Here is a 21,788-nt window from a genome sequence, read left to right as displayed (position 1 = left end):
TATTCAAGTATAAATCAACCAAGAAGATTAAACCTGTTATGGATTCAGCCATTAACTAAGTATCGTCTAACAAAGCTTTTCGTCAGTCTGACGTCTCCTTAAGGGTCTTCACAAGAGTGAAATTAAACTACCCCTAACTTTAGAGTGTTTCTGTAATATCTTCAAAACAAATAAAAATATTCGAAAAGCAGATACGTAGTGAACTAGTCAATACGATTTTGCATGTGATACCTTTACCACAACTCACCTATCTGCTTTTGGTATGCAGCTATTTACAGAACCAGCAAAAAGTGCTAGATTTATCTACAGTTGCAAATCCAAAACCTATAGATGAGTTGTGATACGGTATCACATGCAAAATCGTATTTCTAGTTCACTACGTTTCTGCTTTTCGAATATTTTTATTTGTTTTGAAGATATTACAGAAAAACTCTAAAATTAGCAGTAGTTTAATTTCGCTGTAGTGAAAACTCTTAAGAAGAAAACTTCTAGCTGCACCTTTTATCATCTAGTGACTCAAAAGGTTTACATTAAGCTATTCCTGATACTCGCTCTAAACGCATGTTTTCAGTAACTAAGAAGATATCGTCTCACACACAAGAGTCTATCTCATCTAGTATGGCCACTCAAAGCTGAAACTCGCTCCAGACCTGTTTATACATGTGGCCTGCGTCCTAGACCTGATCTGCCTGGGTCTGCCTGGGTCCTAGACCTGCATTGGCACTCAACATAGTGACCTGAAGTTTCCCGGGAACACGCAGAATTCACAACAAGAATGGGTTAATGTTAGAATGTGATTACGCTAGTTTGCCTTTCCTCATCAGACTCTCGGCCAATTGCATTTTTCATAGCATCAGGACATAGCATCTCTAATAGTATAGTATCCCGCAGTGATCCCCAACCCATTCCCATCTAGCGTGGTTATTAATATTCTGCGGCATGATTTAATTCATAAAGTGGAAAGATGTCTCTCATCATCTATCGTTTCTTGGTGTGTTTTCCAGGTATTTTCGGTAAAAGTAATTTGATGTTTAGAATGTTAAATTATTTCATATTCTTAATTTATAAATAACACTAGTCGACAAACAAAAATACTTTTTCTCTGGCACACGGAAAAAAATACCTGATTCTAATAGAACTTTTCACCTAGAATTCGAATCTCCAATCAGTTTTTCTCCATCACCCTCAGTTTCTCCATGACAGAGGGATTTTCGGGAAACTTCCCCTCAAATTTCCCCCCTTTTTTTTACCATTTTCATACCTGTAGCTCGGGTACCCTTAGGTATAATAACACACGAATTATGTTGTTTGTTAGCATGACTTATACTTAATAAGCCCTCTAAGTTTTATAAAAATCGCATTATTCTTTCTAGAGAAATAAACATATTTATATAAAAGTATGCTATGTGTAGTGTTCATTTTACCATATTCATTAGTGCAGATAAAATCACATATAACTTCCACGAAAATTACAATATAAGCACGGTTTATACCTCATTGGATTTTAAATAAAACACATTTTTAATGATGTATACACCGTGTCACCATTTTTTGTATTAGGGAATTTCTAGAGGGATTTTGTGGGAAATTCCCACCAAAAAGTAGTTTATAAGATTTTTTGTCTTAACTTGCTATTTCTATATAGTGATACAGAAACAGGAACTGCACTAAAATATAATTTTATGTCTATTTAATAAATAATACAAAAGAAGTGAGTGGTGTATTCTTAATAAATGAACACTTACCTTAACTAAAATGTTTTAGTTGTCGACTTTCTTCTGTGTTTGGCTTCTGGAACATCTCTTTTGAGTGTCGAACAGTAATCAGCTAGCATTTGTGAACTCCACTGTCCCTGGTATCTCTTCTCCATGGAGGAAATGTCCTTATGAAAACGTTTCCCATGCTAATCACTAACAGCACCAAGGTTTTCAGGAAAGAAATCCAGGTGGGAGTCTAGAAAGTGAACTTTAAGGGACATGTTACAACCCATTTCTTCGCACGATTGCAGAAAATCACTCACAATTTCACGGTAATTTAGAGCTTTCTGGTTTCCTAGAAAAATCTCTGTTAAACATTTAAATGAACACCAAGCTGCTTTCTCAACCGGAGTTAAGAGATCTTCACATTTTTGGCCACGAATCAAACATCTTATTTGGAGGCCTACAAAAATATTTTCCTTGATTTTAGCGTCACTAACCCGAGGAAATTTTTTCTTGAGGTAACAAAATCCTGCATTACTTTTGTCCATTCCCTTAACAACGTTTTCGAAGAGCCACAAGTTTATGTGAAAAGGAGGTAGAATTATCTTATCAGGGCTCACCAGTGAGGAATAAACAACATTCTTTTGTCCAGGAGTTACACGCTTTGGCCATTCCTTCTTGATGTAATGTTCTGCTTTGTTCCTCCTGTCCCATTCGAAGAGGAAATAACAATATTTCGTATAACCAAGCAGCAAACCCATTAACAAGGAAATAACTTTTATATCACAGCAAACGTTCTACTTGGATTTCTCATACTGAATTCTTTCTAACACTATTTTGATGTTTTCATATGTTTCCTTTATATTAGTTGCATAAGCCAAAGGAACTGAAGGAAATTTGTTGCCATTGTGCAAAAGGACAGCCTTCAAACTAGTTTTGGAAGAGTCAATAAACAATCTCCACTCTGTATTTATATGTGTATGTTCGAGTGTATCCATCACAGCACAGACATTATTACAATACACTAAATCATTTTCTTGAGAATAGTAGTTTTGAAACTCTGTATGACGGCTTCGGAAAATACACACTTTAGTGTCACGATGGAGCAGATTCTAGCCTTTAAGTCTAGAAGCAAGAAGTTCTGCCTGTATCTTGGAGAGTTTTAAATCCCGTACGAGGTCATTTTGTTCACCCTGAGTTATCAGATGGGGATCCAATGTAGATGTGCTTCCTACAAAAGTAGGATCATCTTCTTCATTTGGAACTTCAGTACTTGCCTCAAGTACGTAATCCTCATTTACCGTAAGATGAGCAGGAGGTACTGGTACAGGTAATTCTGCACTGTGTGGAACTGGCCTAATTGCTGATGGCAAATTAGGGTACTGTACTGTGTGCTTAGATTTACTGGTTATTTATTTTATCTGTGTCATACAAAAGTAGCAGTCTGAAGAATGATCTTTTGGTTCCCTCCAGATCATCGGTACTGCGAAGCTCATGTTTCGTTCACCATTTGCCCTCCCAGTCAGACGTTTCACGCAAGTACAACAAATGTAGTGAGGAGCCCAACTCTTATCTTGGTTTCCTACACAGCAACCAAAATATAACTGATAACACTTCCTAACAAGTGGAGTTAAACATTGGCGTTGCGATTTAAATGTCAGCTCCCCACATACATAACAGAAATTGTCCGAGCGATTTACACACTTCCTCGACATATTGTATCCTGTAAGGTATCGCACACACGAATCGACACTCCATCAATCATGAAGCAGCACAAACGTACTCTAACTCAGTGCATCACCACACAACACAATCTATTCGAACTCCACAATGCACAAACACTTCAACTTACACGCGGCCACATCTTAAACACGTCCAGCTTGGACCGTCACTCAACGCTACTAGCAGTCATCAGGCTACGTGAGTAATCAATTTTTTTATGCATTGTTGCCAGATCAAAATATTAAAAAGTGACTTATTTTCCACAGAAAGCATGCATGTATTTGTAAGTAAGTAAGTAAGAGTAGGGGGATTAATGGGGACGTCAGCAACGAGGCTATATGTCCCCATCTCTTGCGTGTATTTGTGCTTGTATTTGAGTATCCACCTATGTGCCGACAATAATACTTCAACGTTAGGTTTTTGTGTTTGGCAAAAGTCTTGCATAGTATATTCTTTATTACCTATAAATAGACACAATAGTTTATATCTCTAGACAGAATAATGCGATTCACATGAAATTAACATTATTTATTGAGTAGACATAAAACTATGTTTTAGTGCAGTTCCTGTTTCTGTATGAATATACAAATAGCAAGTTGAGACAAAAAATCTTATAAACTAGTTTTTGGAGGGAATTTCCCACAAAATCCCTCTAGAAATTCCCTCATACAAAAAATGGTGACACGGTGTATACATCATTGAAAATATGTTTTATCTAAAACCCAATGAGGTATAAACCGTGCTTATATTGTAATTTTCGTGGAAGTTATATGTGATTTTATCTGCACTAATGAATATGGTAAAATGAACACTATACGCAGCATATTTTTATATAAATATGTTTATTTCTCTAGAAAGAATAATGCGATTCTTGTGAAACTTAGAGGGCTTACTAAGTATAAATCAAGCTAACATACAATAGAATTTGTGTGTTTATATTCCTAAGGGTACCCGAGCTACAGGTACAAAAATTGTGAAAAAAGGGAAATTTCCCAAAAATCCCTCTGTCACAGGGAAACTGAGGGTGATGGAGAAAAACTGATTGCAGATTCGAATTCTAGGTGAAAAGTTCTATTACAATCACGTATTTTTATTTCTGTGCCAAAATCTTGTTGACTGGTGTAATTTATCTGGTCCTGTAGTTTTAAGACATTAAAACATTTATTTTATATTTTTCGAGTGGTAACTGTAATTGTATTTCTTTATTTACAACTATGCAATAAATATCGTGCTTTATTAATTCATTTAATAATTGAGATTATTGGCAATAATTGGGTCAAATAAATTTATTTATTCATTCAGCACAACAGACTAGAAGCCTAGTTACAGTGTTGTTCCTTTATAAATACATTAATCACAATTATATCTTTTTAAAGATTATACATTTATACATTTTCGATTTCAAGTCTATTCTTATATACTGTATCCGACATTCCAAAAACATATGTTGAAAATACCTTTCAATATCATTACATGATATAGAAAACTTAGGATATGTGTTCTTGCTTTTTGCAGTAAAAGTTCGGTTATTCCCTACACAGGTTTTACCTAATGAAGCATAGAATTCGAAGTAAGACAGATATATTCAATTTTATCATGAAGCAATTTTGCGATATATTTATGGTCCCTCCTGTGTTTCAAAGTGTGCTTATTTGAAGTCAAGTACTCATATTTCTTAATATGACTCATATTTAGGATATATGTAAGCTTTTCTGTAAGTAAGTAATTTCAAGAATTTTGGTTGTATCGTTTCAATCAAATCAATGTGCTTCAGTGTTTTTGGTGACCAAGATAGAAATTCATATTCTAATTACAAACTCACAAAACAGAAATATTGTTTTACAACATCATTTTGAAGGTCTTTACCTATTATCATAAAAAAGCCAGATTTCTATATGTATTGTTAGTATTTCTTTCAGTATGATAAGTATGTTAATTTAGAGTCAAATGGGACTCCTAGATCTTTAATTAAGTTAGGTATTTCTAAAATAGTTCCTTCAATAGAGTAGTGACGTTTAACATTATGTTCCTTACTGGTAAAGGAAATAGTTTTGAATTTATTCACGTTAAACTTAATTTTGAAATTTTATCACCAGTTCTTAATACTACATAAGTCTATTTCCAATTTTACATAGTCCTTAAACGAATTAAGTTTGAAGAATATATTAAGATCGTCAGCGAATAGAAGATTGTTACAATAATGAATGTAAGACGGTAGATAACTAATTACTAAAAGAAATAAGAGAGGACTAAGACTTAAGCCTTGAGAGACTCTAGATAAAGCTGTGAATATTTTTTAGAAACATATCTTTTGTACACGACGACGTGCTTACGATTTTGTAAATAGATCCCTTGTTTGCTTGCATAGATAAATTAAAAGTCGTTAGTTTTTGTAGCAATACATCGTGATCTATCAAATCAAAGGCTTTTGAAAAGTCATTGTGGATCACATCTACTAGATCCCCTCCATCCAACTCATTTGCAATAAAATTGTAATAATGATTAAGTAAGTGGACATTGATCAATTTTTAAAAAGCCAAACTGACACACTAACAGAACAGGTTTTACATGGCGCATTATCCTCTTGAATATTACTCAAATACCGTAACAAATGCTAATAAAAAAGAGGTAGGCCTAAAATTATCTATGTCACCAGCGTCACTATCTTTAGGGATAAGAAAAGTTATGGCTTCTCCCCACTTGTCTGGAAACATGCTTGTTTTAATGATATATATATATATATATATATATATATATATATATATATATATATATAGGAATGTCTACATACATACGAATGTCTATATATGTTTAGGAATGTCTGCATACCCTTTAAGAATGCATGGTGGTATGACATCTGGTTCGTAATATTATCTACGTTTTAACATTCGTATGCCTAACTCAACTTTTTTCTACTACTATTTCATTTAAAAGAGTAAACAGTCACATCAGACACATAGTTATTTGTGTCATAATGTGCTCTGGTCAAACCAAGAACCACTCAAACCAGAGGCAAGCGTTCTATCAAAGAACCACCGTGTTCTTTTTGGTTCCGAGAGATTCTTGAGTTGTTTTATATTATCGTTCTTTTGCCACAAAATCATTTAAAATATGATTGAGAAGGGGGGAAATTAAGTGCTGTTCTTTTTAGGTATTTTTGGTTATGACAGTTTGCAACTGTGAATAAAACAAGTTTTCTTCAAACTCACAGACATCAATCCTTTTATATGTGTTTTAATCTCCAAACTCCCCCTCCCTCGTCTCTTTCTCTCATTGTTACACAATTTTTCTATTCTCCTTTTACATAGACCAACAAACACAAAACGAAAAAAAAAAGAAAGAGAAAAGTTTGTCTGTGATAGTAAGAACAAACTTATTCCATCGAATTCACAAGCTGTTGTTCGTCACGGGTCCTCCAAATGACGAGCATTTGTATGCTGAAGTTCTGTTCCCTTTGGCGCAAAGGGACGAAGAAGAAGAGAGAGACAGAGCTCGAGAAATCTACGTAAAAGGAGTAGGAGATGTTTTTGTTTGTTTCCAAATGAGAAAGACACACACACACACACACACACACACATATATATATATATATATATATATATATATATATATATATATATATCCTCCAGTTTCTCATACATTTCCCCCTCACACCCTTTTCCAATGTACACCCATTCATACAATCCACTTTCTCTACCTTACACTCCATCCACTCCATAAATAGCCTCACGTTTTTAACATCAACAAATATATAATTTTTAAGAAAACTAAAAAAAAACTATTTTTTTAAAAAAAAGTACACAGAACGGTGGAATCTTGTATGTAACAATAAACTCTCCCGCTAAGACATTAGCGTCGGTTGTTTTGACATATAGTTCTCGTGACAAATGAAGGCTACAGGTTTGTTCGTTCTTGGAAGAGGATAAAAATGATGAAGGAAAAGGAAAGAGGGATAAAGAAGAGAAAGCCGGAAAAGTTCAAAGAATATATATATCTACGTGTGTGTGTGTATATATATATAAGTATGTATGTATAGAGAGTGAGAGAAATGTAAGACAAGAAGAAAGATGTGAAGAAAACAAAGGGGGAAATGCAGATGAAAGTATACGGGAGGTCGTATGCAAAAGACAGAATGAACAATAGCGCTATGTAAAATGTGAAATGTACGTGAGATTTTCCAAATATTTTAGAATTTGCATTTGGTACCAACAGAGACTTATATTACACAGAAAAAAATCTCTCTCTCCTCCTTACGTTACATATGTGTATGATGTAGTGTGCATATATACTCTGCCTTAAAACATCAGATGTTTGGACTTCAGTGGATGCTATTCCAAAGGACTACTGAGTCTTTGAACTGTAACTCACTGTCTTTCTTCTCATAAGTGCTCACAGGTTTCTGACACTTGTCGGTTAATCATTAATACTTCCGGTCATCACATAGAATATAACTAGTGGTGGAAGGACATTCCGTCTTGAGTGAGTGAACATGTCGAAGTCGCCCATATCAGCAGCATATCTGTTTCCTGTATGAGTCCCATATGTATTTCCCTGACAACTATATCTTCCGCTCCAGTAAATAAACTATTTTTGATCCTGTTTCACTATTCGATTGTACGGAAAACATCCGTGAAAAAGAGTTATGACATACTTCTCAGAATACTGATTAACTCGTGACGGAGTTTTATTAGCATCAATACATCACTCTACCACTTGAAGCTGGAACCCACGTTACTGGAACCATGATGACGCCGGTTTTGTGTTTAAGCTACAACCATAGAGGTGACAGTAGCATTGTCAAATTAATCGGATATAAGCCTTCTTCATAAGCCGTCGCATCAATCAGACATGTATTGAACCAAATCAATTGCCAACCATGTTGCTTGCATGAGTGTAATTCTCCAGTGCAGGTCGACACGCATTAAAGTTTTGTTTAGCAAAACTATCGTCATATGAATAGCCGTTAGGTGAAATATATGAAAATTTGAACCTGAAAAAGAATTAAAAGGATTTAAAAAATAAACTTCTAAATATATATATATATATATATATATATATATATATATATATATGAAAATATATATATATATATATATATATATATATATATATATATATATATATATATATGAAAATATAGGTAAAATGAAATGATATATTTATTCAAGTTTAACAAATAATTTAACTTCTCAACTAATAAAACGACTTGAAGAGTAACAATTTTAAGTTGCTGGTATAGTTCTGGCACATTACATTTTGAAAGGTTTACTACTTCAATTTAATACTGTGCATGAAAAGATATATCTATGAAGAACAAATTTATCCAGACGAAAGAATTAAAAACAAAGTAATATTGCTGTACTTTAGGTTTACAAGTGCAGCGTAACGAGTGTAAAATAATTACAAGTGCTTTTGAACGGATAAAATAAGTACATGTGAAGGATGATTCTATAAGATGTTATTTTAAACCGATGTTATATTTCTGCATAGTGTACAGAACCTGTATTTTTTGTTTACAAGTGGAGCGTTACTAGTATGAAACCACGACAAGTGTTATTGAAACTTGTATCATTGCCAAAACCCACTTCTTTTCATTACTCTCTCTCTTACGCGCACGCTCACCATTGCTGACGCGCCTGCTCCCTTCGGACGCACCCTCGCTACTGCTTACTTTGGCTGTGCAGTTTCGGGCTCACCTGCTTCATCCTGCCCTGACTCAGTTACATAGAATGGGTACTTTCAATAGCCACCTAGTACAGATTGGTTTGTGTTTTATCTATGTGTTGTGGTTTTATACCACACATCCGGGACCCGTATTTATACGCAAATCGTAAGAGAATTGTAAATTTTCAAGAATTACTTCAGGTGGCCCCATTGGATTTTATCTATCTATGCCAAGTGAGATATTTACATGGCGCCCAGCGGAAACCTATTACGGAACAATAAGAATGAAATTAGTGAAATAATTATAAGTTTCAACAATTCTTTCTAGTGGTGAATCAAAAGTAAACCAGTATAATTCTTATTTTTTTTTAAATAATCTTTTAATATTTTTTGTAGATAAAACATCAATTAAAATGACTTATCAGTAAAACTTTTGTTGATTTTTTTTAAAACTCAAATATCCAAAAGCCACTCAAAAGTCCACTTTAATGTTGTTGCAACCAAATTAGATAAAAGTTTACATTATAGTACCAAATATTTCACGTAAATTAACATTATAATAAAATTGATAATTTCAAAACAAAATTACTTAAGAAATTACGTAGCATTCTTATTTTGAATACAACGTTTCTGAATTATGCCTATTCTTCTACAATTAATATAATTGTAATATAACTTAATTATGGCTATAATGATATTAAAGTGAAAGTGAAATAAACTAGCGTACTTACTTCATGCGTACAATGTTTGCAAATACAAATTACGCTAGTTCTTTTTAAGCTCACGTACATCCATCTCTTAGCTTATTTAACTCTACGTATCGTCAATATGGTGAATACAACTATCTATAAATATCAATAACGTTATTATTACTATTAAATGTTTATTTAGTTATTGAAACTTTCTGCGAGAAAATGAAAATGTTACATACATTTTAATATTATTAATGTAAAATACAAGAGAATTAATCGAATGAAAGGAAAAGGAAATAACAATAAATAAATAGATAAATAAAACAGGAAATAAGAAATTAGAAAAGGGAAAGGAAGATGAAAAGTGTAGAAAAGTAAAATACGTACCTAGTATACATCTAATGATGACAGCCGACGAATCTTAGAACTCTGCATACGGTACCACTGTAAAAGAAAAGAACACAATTAACATAGTAGAAACAAAGGTAAAAAGATATGGAAAACGTAAGATATCCAACTGTATCTTTCTTTATTATCTTAATGTTCCTTTATGCTTATTGCTTTTTTGAGGAATTCTTACCGCTACTAGTGTAATGTGAATTAACGAATGATTTCGGAATGCAATCGTAAAGATGTTTTAAATCAAAGAATTTTGTGTAATACTATTGACAACTATTACATATATGCCACAAATTCACGATTGAGACATTGCTTTGAATACCTTTTGTTGTTACCATATGTTAATCGAATGCTTTATTTGGTGTCATGTTTATTATAGCTATGTTTCTAGCGTAACCATAATAACAAAATACATTTGCCATCTAGTGTCAGAAATTGTGCTGAATGCATTGGTAATTGTGCACAATAGTTAGTGTTGTAGTTGACTCAAACTTAATGTATACAGGTCGTACTCAAATATCCCAAATACCTTGTAGAAAGCAATTAAATAAATAAAATAAAATAAATGTCATTTTACACAATTGAATGGATTACCTTTTTGAGCCAGTATTATGATTATTATACATCTCGTGTTGTCCATTGGTTGTTCTGACAAATCTGAAAGTGATTCCAACTTTCTATAGTTTGCTACGGTGGTGGCTGTTCTAACTGTGCTGACCTAGTTCAGTACCTCACGGACTTTTTCGCAGAAAATACCCGGATCCAAGTGAAAAAAATAATTTTTTTAGTGTTACATTCCACAGTTATGCCGGTTAGGCTAATGGAAACGGTGATGATGAGAAATGAATGACGAAAGTGGGAGGAAACGAAAAAATCCCGAGGAAACCTACAAGCTCGGTGTTTGTCCAAACAAAGTTAACACGGTGCGCGAGCTGGAATCAAACCAGGGACCCCATGCACCGGAGGTGAACGCTCTACCACTGACCCGGATCCGAGTGAATTAACTATCTGTATGTATATTTCCTGATCATGTTTCGATCTGTCAGCATTAATTACCAAACATCTGTTGTAGAAGAAACGGATCTAATGAACACCTAGTGCACGTATCACCCTACGAACGACAAAGAAGGAATTGTAAGGATCGTTTATGATGGAAGGCTACTAAGTTAGATCAATGACAGCCAACAAAATTGATGTCACACTATGTCGCGGGCAAATAGTTTAAAATATAATGAAATCAGGAACAGGACAGAAAAGGATGTGACGTGGAGATAAAGTTCACTTCAACACTGCTTGAGAGTCACATGGAACAAAACCAATACACCACATCCATACATATTCAATGGGCGATAAGTCAGGTAACAGTCCAGTCTAATGATGAATCACTTCCTTCCTTCCTTCAAGAAGGTTCCTAAATTCAAAAGTTCTTATTGTATTATTTTCTAAGAAAAAATATATTGTTTTCAAAGAAACGCAGTTCACCTTTCTTTTTTAAAGATTTGACATTTTACTCTTAAATTTCTCCGAAATTTTGCTGCCCTTAATATGTCAATTTAGGAAGAGTGACTGGGAAATAAACAAACAAAATCATACTTTTAAATTTCAAGGTTCTTGTATGCATCACGTCAAGAATAAGCTCTTTTTGCCCAGTGTCATATGAGCTGCATGTCAAAAGAAGGACCGATATTATTTTAAATGCAATGCAATATATGATGAGAAATTTATTGTGATTGGTTTACAAAGCACATATCTTCGATACGTTGCGACTTAGTCATCATGAATCTCCAGTTATTTTTGATAGTGTGTCGTAAGATTCCGTATACTCTCTTTTTAAACATTTGCCATCTGAGACTGCAACCAGTCCAAAACTGATGTCTTGAGCACTTCTTGGAGTTGGCCACTGTTTCAGGTGAATAAAAAGAAAGAAATCGCTGAAGACGAGTCAGGGCTGAAGAGGAATGATTAAATAGTTCCTTTCGAAATCACTGAATTGTCTCAACAGCACAAGCAATTTCACGAGAATTTCGTACTGTAGAATTCCTCTCTGCCGATTTTGGATAGAAGGTAGCAGATTATTCAGTGTTGACAATACACATCTGCTCTAATTATTCTTCTTGGTTGGAAGAATTGCACAAGAATTATGACTGTCGGGTCCGAAAACATGGTTGCCATGATTTGGTGAACTGCTGGTGTTTGCCTTAGTTTTTTCGCTTTACAAGAACAAGAGTGCCGCCATTGCATTGATTGCTGCTTCGACTCCCCAGTGAATTACCATATCCAAGCATCATCCCCCGTCATTATGTGAGAAATAGATCATCTCCATCCTCCCAACATAGGGGCAGATAATTCGTACAGCTGTCATTCTTTGCTCTTTGTGAGCATCTGTCATGATTTTTAACACCAATATCGCTCATAGTTTGTGATAACGTGGCTCGTCAGTCACAATTGAATGTACTGTCTTTGCAGATACTTCTGGAAACTATTTGACAAGTTCAGTGTTTGAAAACCGGCGATTGGATCACATTATCTCGTTACGCATTCCACCAGAGCATCCATTTGAACATATTCCTTCTACTACGTTCATCATCATGAATATTTATATACTCTTCCTTGAAACTCTGCACCATTGACTGACCTTCCCTTCACTCACTACTGTTGTCCGTAAATGGCACACAATTCAGGATGGATGTCCTTTGGCGTTCATAAGTTGTAGGACAAATCTCACTTCACATTTGGCCAAACCTTGAACCTTTTGCTTTCGAAGAGAATTTCACTTTCTGTCACTCGATATGTATTAGGCTCCAAAATATCATCATACAATCATCTCTTGGTTTTATGGACCTTAATTTAATAGACTTAGGAGGCATAAAAACAAAATCTGGAACAGTTTGAAATTCATGATTTTAAAACAAAATTTTAAATGTTGAATTTACTATTTATTAATGTATTTACAACGTACATACATTTTACAGTACTGTGTTAATCTTGTTTTGTAATGTAATTGTGAAAATTACTCTTTACGAAACTTACTGTAGTTTTGGAACTTACGGAAAATCGGCAACCTTGAGCAATTATTGCTTCCTTTTAGTACCTTAAAACAAAGGAGGAGTGAATAGGTTATCCACTTTGAGAAAAGTCACTTCTTTAGAATCTTTTCTCTTTGTATACATGTATGTTTGTTTCCCTGCTAGCATGGTGGAAAGACTACAAGGTGGATGCAATGCAGTCCTACTTTCTTGTCGCTCTGGCGCATGACGTCATCTTGGTCTCAGACGTGGCCAGCGAGAGTCACATGAACTTTTAACAAGCGCTTGCTCGCTGGTATCTTACACACAAACTTTTCTTCTATTTATAGTGATCTTTTAAATTTTAGTACAAACAATAATTATATAAACGTAATGTAATCAATGCTTAAGCTAAATGAATTTAAAGGAAGATATTTACAATAGCAAAAGAAACAGCAATATCAGTTCATATTAAACAACTTTGAAGCTTGAACAAGCCAATATTACTCACTACATTTTCTGCTTTTTCTTTCTTTTCTTTTCTCTTTCTTTCTTTTCTTTTCTTTTTTAAACATCTGAAGTAATACGCTCGAGTATGTATAGGCCTGAATAATCTATAAGACAGTATGTCGTTAATGCATTTCATTATTATATATTTATGTATGCTCAAGTATATTTTCGTAACACATTGATCGGTTTTGATTTACTACTATTATTATTTTGCTTGAAAGAGAATTCTTTACTGATGACCCCATATAAATTTTGAGAATATCTCAAGGGAGAATAATATTTTAATATTTTAAACATCGTTTTTATTTTTGATTTATAAAAAAAATCTTATTTGAAATCGCTGATTGCTTATTTATAGAATTTGTATTTGAATAAAAAGTTTGGCGAAACTGACAGTTCTCTGAATATTAGTGTCAAAATTTACGCCATAACAAGCTGTATTATTAAACATTTGTACGAAATAAAACGTTACATATACTATTGTGTTCTAAAATATATAGAAATAAATATGTATATACAAAGCACCTCAAACAAAGAAATTGCAACATGACTATTTCAAGCAAGAAACAAAGTACTAGGCGTAGGTGAAGACGATGTAGGGGTGTAACAGCTAGACAAGAAAACATATAAACCATAAAATTACATAATTTTCTTAATTTTCTTGATAAGTTTTCTCTTTTCTATCCCGTGGACTAAAGGAGACAAAAGATAAATGCAAATGAATGATTATGTGGAATTTGGTGGAATGAGAATGCGGGAGTACCCCGAGAAACTCACGGACACGATGTTGTCCACCAGAAACTCACTTGATCGAGAAGCGGATCAGTACCCCTTGCACTAGAGGTGAGCCTTCTGCCACTGAGCCACCGTGCTTCCTTGATTGGTTGAGAATCTACCATATTTTTAAATTTACTGCAGTCATTCTTAATTTTGTAATTCTGGAGGGAATCCCTAAATATGTATCCAAAGTAAATTATCCAAAGTTATGATTCAAATGGAAAAAAAATTCAAAATCTGAGTGTAAAAATGTCCCGACAATGTTGCCCTGACATGGTAGGTGGATACTTTATTCTCTTGATCTAATACATTGTTATATATCTTTGTAGCCGTTAATCGTTATTACGAACCTTCCATTCGTTACTTAATTTGAAGTGCAACGTCCCGTTTTAGCACCGAGGCTACAGAGAATGCAGACCTCCAGAATGAAATGGGACCTGAATTACTTTAACGCGTTCAATGCCTTCTATTTGCGTAACTCGAGGGAGGTAAGCCTCCTAGATCAACGTGCCTCCCTTCTTGAGTTGCATGCCTCATGCCTGCCTCTGTGGGGAAAATTTTATCTCAGTATCTTATGTAGAAGGAAATTATGATAGAAACGATCACCTCTGTCGGTTCTCCTCCCTCATCATTTCAAAACCGGGTCTTGCCCCAAAGTTCGTCTTTTTAAATCGTACTATTGGATTTTTGTATGCAGAATCAACACAAGCTACTGTAGCCTTACATACTATTATTACATACTATTAATACTAAAAAGAGACTATATAATGAAATCGCTTTTTTATAATTTCATTTAACATTGCATTTATTTATTACTTTTATGTAAAACTTACCATATTTTAGGTTTATTTTGTCCTGTCGCCTGCAAGCTAAAATAAATTTCTGGAGACATTCCCCCTCTTGAGGAAATCTAAATTATTTTGTATTAGTTCCCTTAGTTTTTCTGTAATAATTATTACAGCCGTACACTGTACAGTTAGGCATTCTCGATATCATTTAAAAGAACAAAGTAACAAAGAATTTCCACTTGTCACTTAAAGCCGCGCCGCTTCGTTGTCTCTTGCAAACCAGATGACGTCATAGCTACGACAGCGCTCCAGGCGACATGCGCATGCAACCACCTTGTAGTCTTTCCACCATGCCTGCTAGTAAGCAGACTATGCTTATTTCTTTCAGGTAGATAGCTTGTTTCGACACGATCAACGGCTGTAACTTCTACCTAGTAAGATCGATGAAACTATTTGGCAGATTTGTAGACCAATATTGTGGCTCAAAATTTGTATTATCTTGCTACATCATCAAACATTTGGTGGGTCACAGAATCTGAAAGAAGTTCTTGATAGTATACTATTACTAACAATTTAGCTTTATTTTGAGAGGCAGGATAGAATTCTTCTCGTACTTCTCATGGCACCTACAGCAGGATTCAGGAGGAAGCAACTGTCCAACTTTGGATTTTTAAAGGGTTCTGTTCTTCGAAATACATGTCAAACCATGTTAAATTTCCTTACCCACTACAATACCTAATGTATTTAGTGTAATTAATAAAGTTTTGGTAAATGTGGCAATAATAATTGCTCCAAATGAAATATTATGTGCATCAAAATATGTATTTTCGCAACTTCACTCGTGTGTCTGCCTTTTGCCCCATTTCCCTTGCAAACATTCCTGCAGGCGTTCCTGCCCGTGGGTACTATTTTCAGAACATACGAATGTATTAAATATTTGAATGATTAGGTTTAATCACTTTTCTGGATCAATGTTATATTAGACAGCACTTACTGCTTGAAGTGGAATTCGAATGCACTCAGGTTCCAGGTATCCAAGGTAATTACAGGTTGCGTTCACAAAGTTTCAAGACTGTGTGTTACCTGAGTAGGGACGCGCGCGCAGACCCATTCCACCGACATGGTGCGGTGGTGGAGAAGTGTCGCGACTGCATGACCGTCAGTTGCCACCGAGACGCAGGAGTGAGTAGATCGCTAGTGGCTGAGTACGTCTGTGACCCACGTCGAAACTAGAGTGAGTGGAAACGCATTATGCTGTAAAGTTCTGTTCGAAACTGAACAAAATAGCTACAGAGACTTTTCATATGATTCAAGAGGCCTTTAAAGAAGACGACATGTCAAGTGCAATGGTTTTCATGTGGCACAAGAGGTTCAAAGAGGTCCGCGAGGACGTTGAAGATGGTAACCGCTCTGGGAGACCTGCAACACGCCGAAATGTGGAAAATCTTATGAAAGTGCGTGAACTCTTAACCAATGATCATTGTCTTAGTGTTAGATTAATTGCCGATGAACTGGGATTGAGTCCGGTGTTCAAGTTCATGACAGAAGATTTGAAGATGAGAAAAGTGTGTTCCAAACTTGTTCTCGAAGTTCTGACGGATGAACAGAAGGCAAGGCGTCTGGCTGTTTGCGAAAAAATCTTGAACGTTTGCAAGACTATCCCCATTTATCGACACGATTCCAGCGGTCCAGGTAGCTTCAACGAGGTCCTTCACAGCCTTGCCCGCGAAGACTATCAGAGAGCCTATGAACGATGGGAAACACGCTAGCAGCAGTGTGTTGATACCCAAGGGTCATATTTCGAAGACTTTTAGTTAGCTGTACAAAAATTTGTAATACATTTGTTATTCTGAAATCAGTCTTGAAACTTTGTGAACGCACCCTGTATCTATCTCTATCGGGAATGGAACCCGGAGTCGAACACGTGTTAATGTAGCATAGTATGGCGTTAATACCAAAGGTGCTAAGAAGGATTCGAAGAAAAACATTGGTATATAAAACATTTAACATTTTGGTTATTAACATCTGAAGACTGTATGTAACGACACGGTGGCTCTAAGGTTGTAATCCTATGGATTTGTTGATTCAAGTTTTGCAAACAGTGGTTGTGGATATTCTCAAGAAAACGTGTAGCCATAACATTTCCCCAGGGAATGATGTGACCATACTCGTAGCCTTATTAGCTCGGTTTCCGCCCGCGTATTCTATACGTCAGAGAAGAAACTTGCTGTGGCAAAACGACCGCACGCTAACGACCAACTTCAAACAACACATACACGGATCTCTAAATATTGCGTTTCAAGTGTGTGTATGTAATCCTCCAGCAGAGTTTTTTTTCAGTGAACAACATTGAGCTGCGACCACTGCTTTGCGTAAGTTTCTTTTTTAAAATGGATTTTGCCCACTCGCTCTTTTCTACCTGTGGAACCATTATCAAAATGAGAACCAATCCTGGATTTTCACCTTACTCTCTACCAAAGTGAGCTGATGCTTTGAACAATAAAGGAAGTTTGTTAAATAGAATGAAAAGACATTGGTTATTAGATGTGTTCGTTTTCAGAAATTATAGATATACTTAGAAAAATGGGAAAGATATTCTAATGCTCCATTACAGTTAATGGATAGTATATTTTGTAGCATTTTGCCACAGAATTGACGATTATGTTGCTAGTAAAAAAAAAGTGCCTACAATTGGATACATTTCTAGTTGCATTTTTTTTTTTTTACTAATTTTTGATGGGGTCCTCTCCATGGGGTAACGAGAAAAATGGCCTGAAAATTATTATCTTTGAAGTACCACTTACGCCAGTAGTAAAACGAGCCCATACTTGTATAAATTTGTAATGTCGTTCTTTTTTATGTTGTCATGAGAATGTTAAATTCAATTAAACTATTTTTAAGTATGTCACGACAGACATTGCCTAAAATTTGTAATATAGAAAAATAAACATATCAACTTTGAATTAATACTTCTCGTGACTCCAGGTATGGATACGTTTTAAAATAGTTATCATTCTCAAATTATTATAGAAACATGCAGTTTGTCAACAGCTTTTTTTTACTAGAGACTTGATCGATAGTTCTCGCAGTTTGGACAAATTTAGAATTAGATCTATATTTGAGGATTCTAGATTCGTTTCTTACTGCCTTCTTCTATATTTCCAGATCTCTCTACGATTTAGTGTATCCCTTCTTACAATATTTTTGTACATTTTTGTATTAGTTGATTTCGAAAACATTAGTCCTTTAATTTGAGCTCTTAACCCAGTGGCGGCGGTTGGACGTTAAAAGTGAGGGGGCAAGACATGATCTGAATATTTGTATATAAATGTTAGTTTTCCTGGTTGTTTCTAACATTTTGTTTGACGAAATGTTGTATAACTAATAGGATACTATATTTTCAGTTAAAATACCGTATATCGTATATAATAGTTTATTAAGTAAATTGAGAAGAACAACGCATGTAGATACTAGCCCTTTGTACTCTTAAACAACGAAAGTGTAAGAAGAGATTTGATTCCTTGCTCATGAACATCTTAAAATTCTGTCTGGAAAATTGTGTGATCAGATTATTTAATAAATTTGCAAAACAAATAAATAGAAAGGATAATATTAATCATAGTAATGAATAATGATGCTTGTTTTGCAAAAGTTATATTGAAACTGAGGATTAATCAAAAACTTAATATTTAATTCCACACATGCTATTAAATATATGTTATTACTCTTAGAAAATGAAAGGCAGTAAATACTACAAGCATATGCTACGACATTTAAAGAAATATTTGCTTTTGCAACTTCTTGAAATATGTTCGTTGCCATTAGGTGCAGTTTTCACTTTCTTGGAACACATCAAAACACAACAATACTTAGAATCAATCCACACTTCAGTTATACAAAATAAACTTAAAACCTATAATTATGTTCAATTTACTAAATTTTATTGTATATACACTCGTACATCCTTAAACACAACACTTCACTCGTATATTACACTACAAAACAATGGAAAAGGTAGAAGTTGTTTCTTATCACGCTCTTTTTAATCGATATTCCTTACTTTAGAAAGAAGAAAAGACATTTTAGGAACTGTCATTTTTTGTGCAATTAAAGAATAACTTGTGAAATAGGCCCTAGTTTTTTGCATAATGTTCTTTCGATTAGCTTCAAAGCGGCTCACTAACATATCGAGCCCTTGTAAGAAGAAATGAAAGTATGCTGAAATTGTGCTCCAATAGGTTATTTTTTGGGGTTATTTTCTGTGGCGATTAAAACGCTATTACTGTAGCTTTCTTTACTTCACGGGAAGACAATCAATACGTATTCATGCAACAGCAAATATTATATGGCAGCATTTTTTCCTATTAATTAGTAACACATACAAAATCGTTACATTTCCAAATGAAACTATATACATTAATTGGTTACTTCAAAAAAGTGCGGGGGCAATTGCCCCCCTTTGCCCCCCCCTAATCGCCGCGCATGTCTTAACCTATACATTTTCAATTTTTGTGAATATGATATATGAGCACTTTGAATTAACCAAACCCATAGCAAACGAACATAAAGTGTGAGAAATCTAATTTCTACCAACTTCTCCGTAAATAATTGTAAAATGTGGAGTGTTGGAAATTTGGATTACCAATTTCTTTTGGGTATTTTCGCTTTCATTTCTTTTCTTTCTTCTTTCTTCCTCATTTGGTTTATTATCTCATTGTGTGAATTATGTTGTATTACAGTATTTGTGGATTGCCTCTGGTGTTAAATCAATTTTAAGAGACCAGTGTCCTAATGTCGGTAGTTTTGTTTCCTTTTCCTTAATAAGTTCTTACACTCTCAAAAAGATGGAATGCAAATGAAAGAAGTTTCCTATAACAAAGCATTATTAAAAGTAAGCTTTTAAAAGGTTGCATAATCATAGCATACACTACGTAAAGAAATTTGGTTTATCACAGTGATAACAACACAAAAAAATTTAAGTTTGAATTTTTGCATTTCGCCCTCTATTTCGTACTAGGAAGATTTAGTAATTAATATTTGAGAATACAAAACTTTAAAGTCTTTAGATTTGTAGAATAGAAAACCATTTATTTCCATTTTAGCCTTATAGTCCACGCACAGGTAATTATTTTGCTTCCTGAGCATTATACTGACACAGTAATTAAAACAGAACTTTGGGTAGCGTATCAAGCAAGGATGACATTCATAATTACGGCTATATGGATACATTGGGATACGATATTTTGTTTGTCCATATCTGGGATCAAGTGTCTGTATCCATTTTCATCAATCTATCCTCTATATCCTGGCCAAGATTCTTCAAATAGTTCTTGACATTTTGTCTCCCGAACAGAGTAAATATACGTATATACAGGAGTTTTTTGGTAAACTAAACTCTTTAAAAGGAAGAGGTGTTTAACCACGTTGAGGATGATAGGAAATATTGCGCGGGGGTTCGTACCTCTGAGAGACAATTTTCCCTCTTAGACACTCTCTGAAATTATCAATAGATCCTATGTTCTTAAATATCATACTTCTTGTAAAGTTTGCCAAAAAATAAATACACTGAAAAAATAACTTGGTCAGTAATAGCAAATGTGTTTGGTCAATGCCTTTGGTCTCTTTATTTGGTTAGTATAACCAAAATTTGGTCATTTATACGAAACGTCTTTGGTTATGAATACTATATTTTTTTATGAACACTATATGCCTTTCGTTATGAACATTTGGTTGATTAATTTGGTTTTACCAACAAGTTATTTGGTTTTCCTGACCAAAGTGTTTAGTTACAAAGTCACGTGTATCGTCTTAAGTGCTGGGCAATCTTTATGGTATCTATCAGTGGTTTGAGCATATGAAAATGACAAATAAAAGTGACTGTTTGTCAGCAGAAATTGAATATTTTAAGTATGTGATTAACTGTGCAAATCGAGGTAATCTTACTTTTTTGTATATGTTACTTTACTGTTACTTAATTTATATTTATTATTTAATTGGTCTTAAATTGGACGTAAAAAAAGGCTTTATATACAGATGAAGCGGGCAAGTTCCATTGACGACGGTAGAGCAGGGTGCAAAATTATAAGGGCAGGGGTTGAAGGATTTCCTATTCCCCCACTAGAAACTTCCGGAAAGGTGTAAATGAAGCGACACTAACACCAGAAGTTTGCAAAATAAACTGGTGCATTCACAATTTACAGATGCACAAAATCTAAAATATACGGAAGAAATAAGGGGTATTGTTTAGTTTCTCCCCCATATCACTTGGTATTGAATCGCGCTCACTTGGTAGTGGTTGCCATTCCTTATTTGGAACTGTGATGTAGTCATGAATATAAATTCAGTGTGAATGTATGGCATAAAAGCTACGGTGCATAAAACACGACCACACTAAAAAGCACGAATGCTATCTAACATAGTCAGGACAGGAGCGCAGCAGGTTTGACCGAGCTTAGCAACGGAGTGTGTCCGTAGGTAGCAGGCGCGTCATTGACTTTGAGCATTCCTATAAAGGAGGTAGTTAACAATTTA

General features: G+C 34.5%; 1 protein-coding gene across 1 annotated transcript; it reads left to right on the top strand.

Annotated features, from left to right (window-relative positions):
* The first annotated feature begins 16,561 nt into the window (after positions 1 to 16,561).
* On the top strand, positions 16,562 to 17,026 carry LOC145692291 (protein GVQW3-like). Its single transcript, XM_081767588.1, has one exon. It carries the CDS (start codon positions 16,562 to 16,564, stop codon positions 17,024 to 17,026), a length of 465 nt encoding a protein of 154 aa, XP_081623714.1.
* Positions 17,027 to 21,788: the final 4,762 nt, after the last annotated feature.

The sequence above is a fragment of the Thermobia domestica genome, chromosome 8 (assembly GCF_964235325.1).
Source record: "Thermobia domestica chromosome 8, izTheDome1.hap1.1, whole genome shotgun sequence".
NCBI classification, from domain to species: Eukaryota; Metazoa; Arthropoda; class Insecta; order Zygentoma; family Lepismatidae; genus Thermobia; species Thermobia domestica.
The sequence above is the reverse complement of the archived record's forward strand: the minus strand, read 5'-3'. Positions and strand labels throughout refer to the sequence as shown.

Coding starts and splice junctions, on each gene's coding strand:
- LOC145692291 (XM_081767588.1), top strand. CDS start 16,562: ATGATTCAAGAGGCCTTTAAAGAAGACGACATGTCAAGTGCAATGGTT.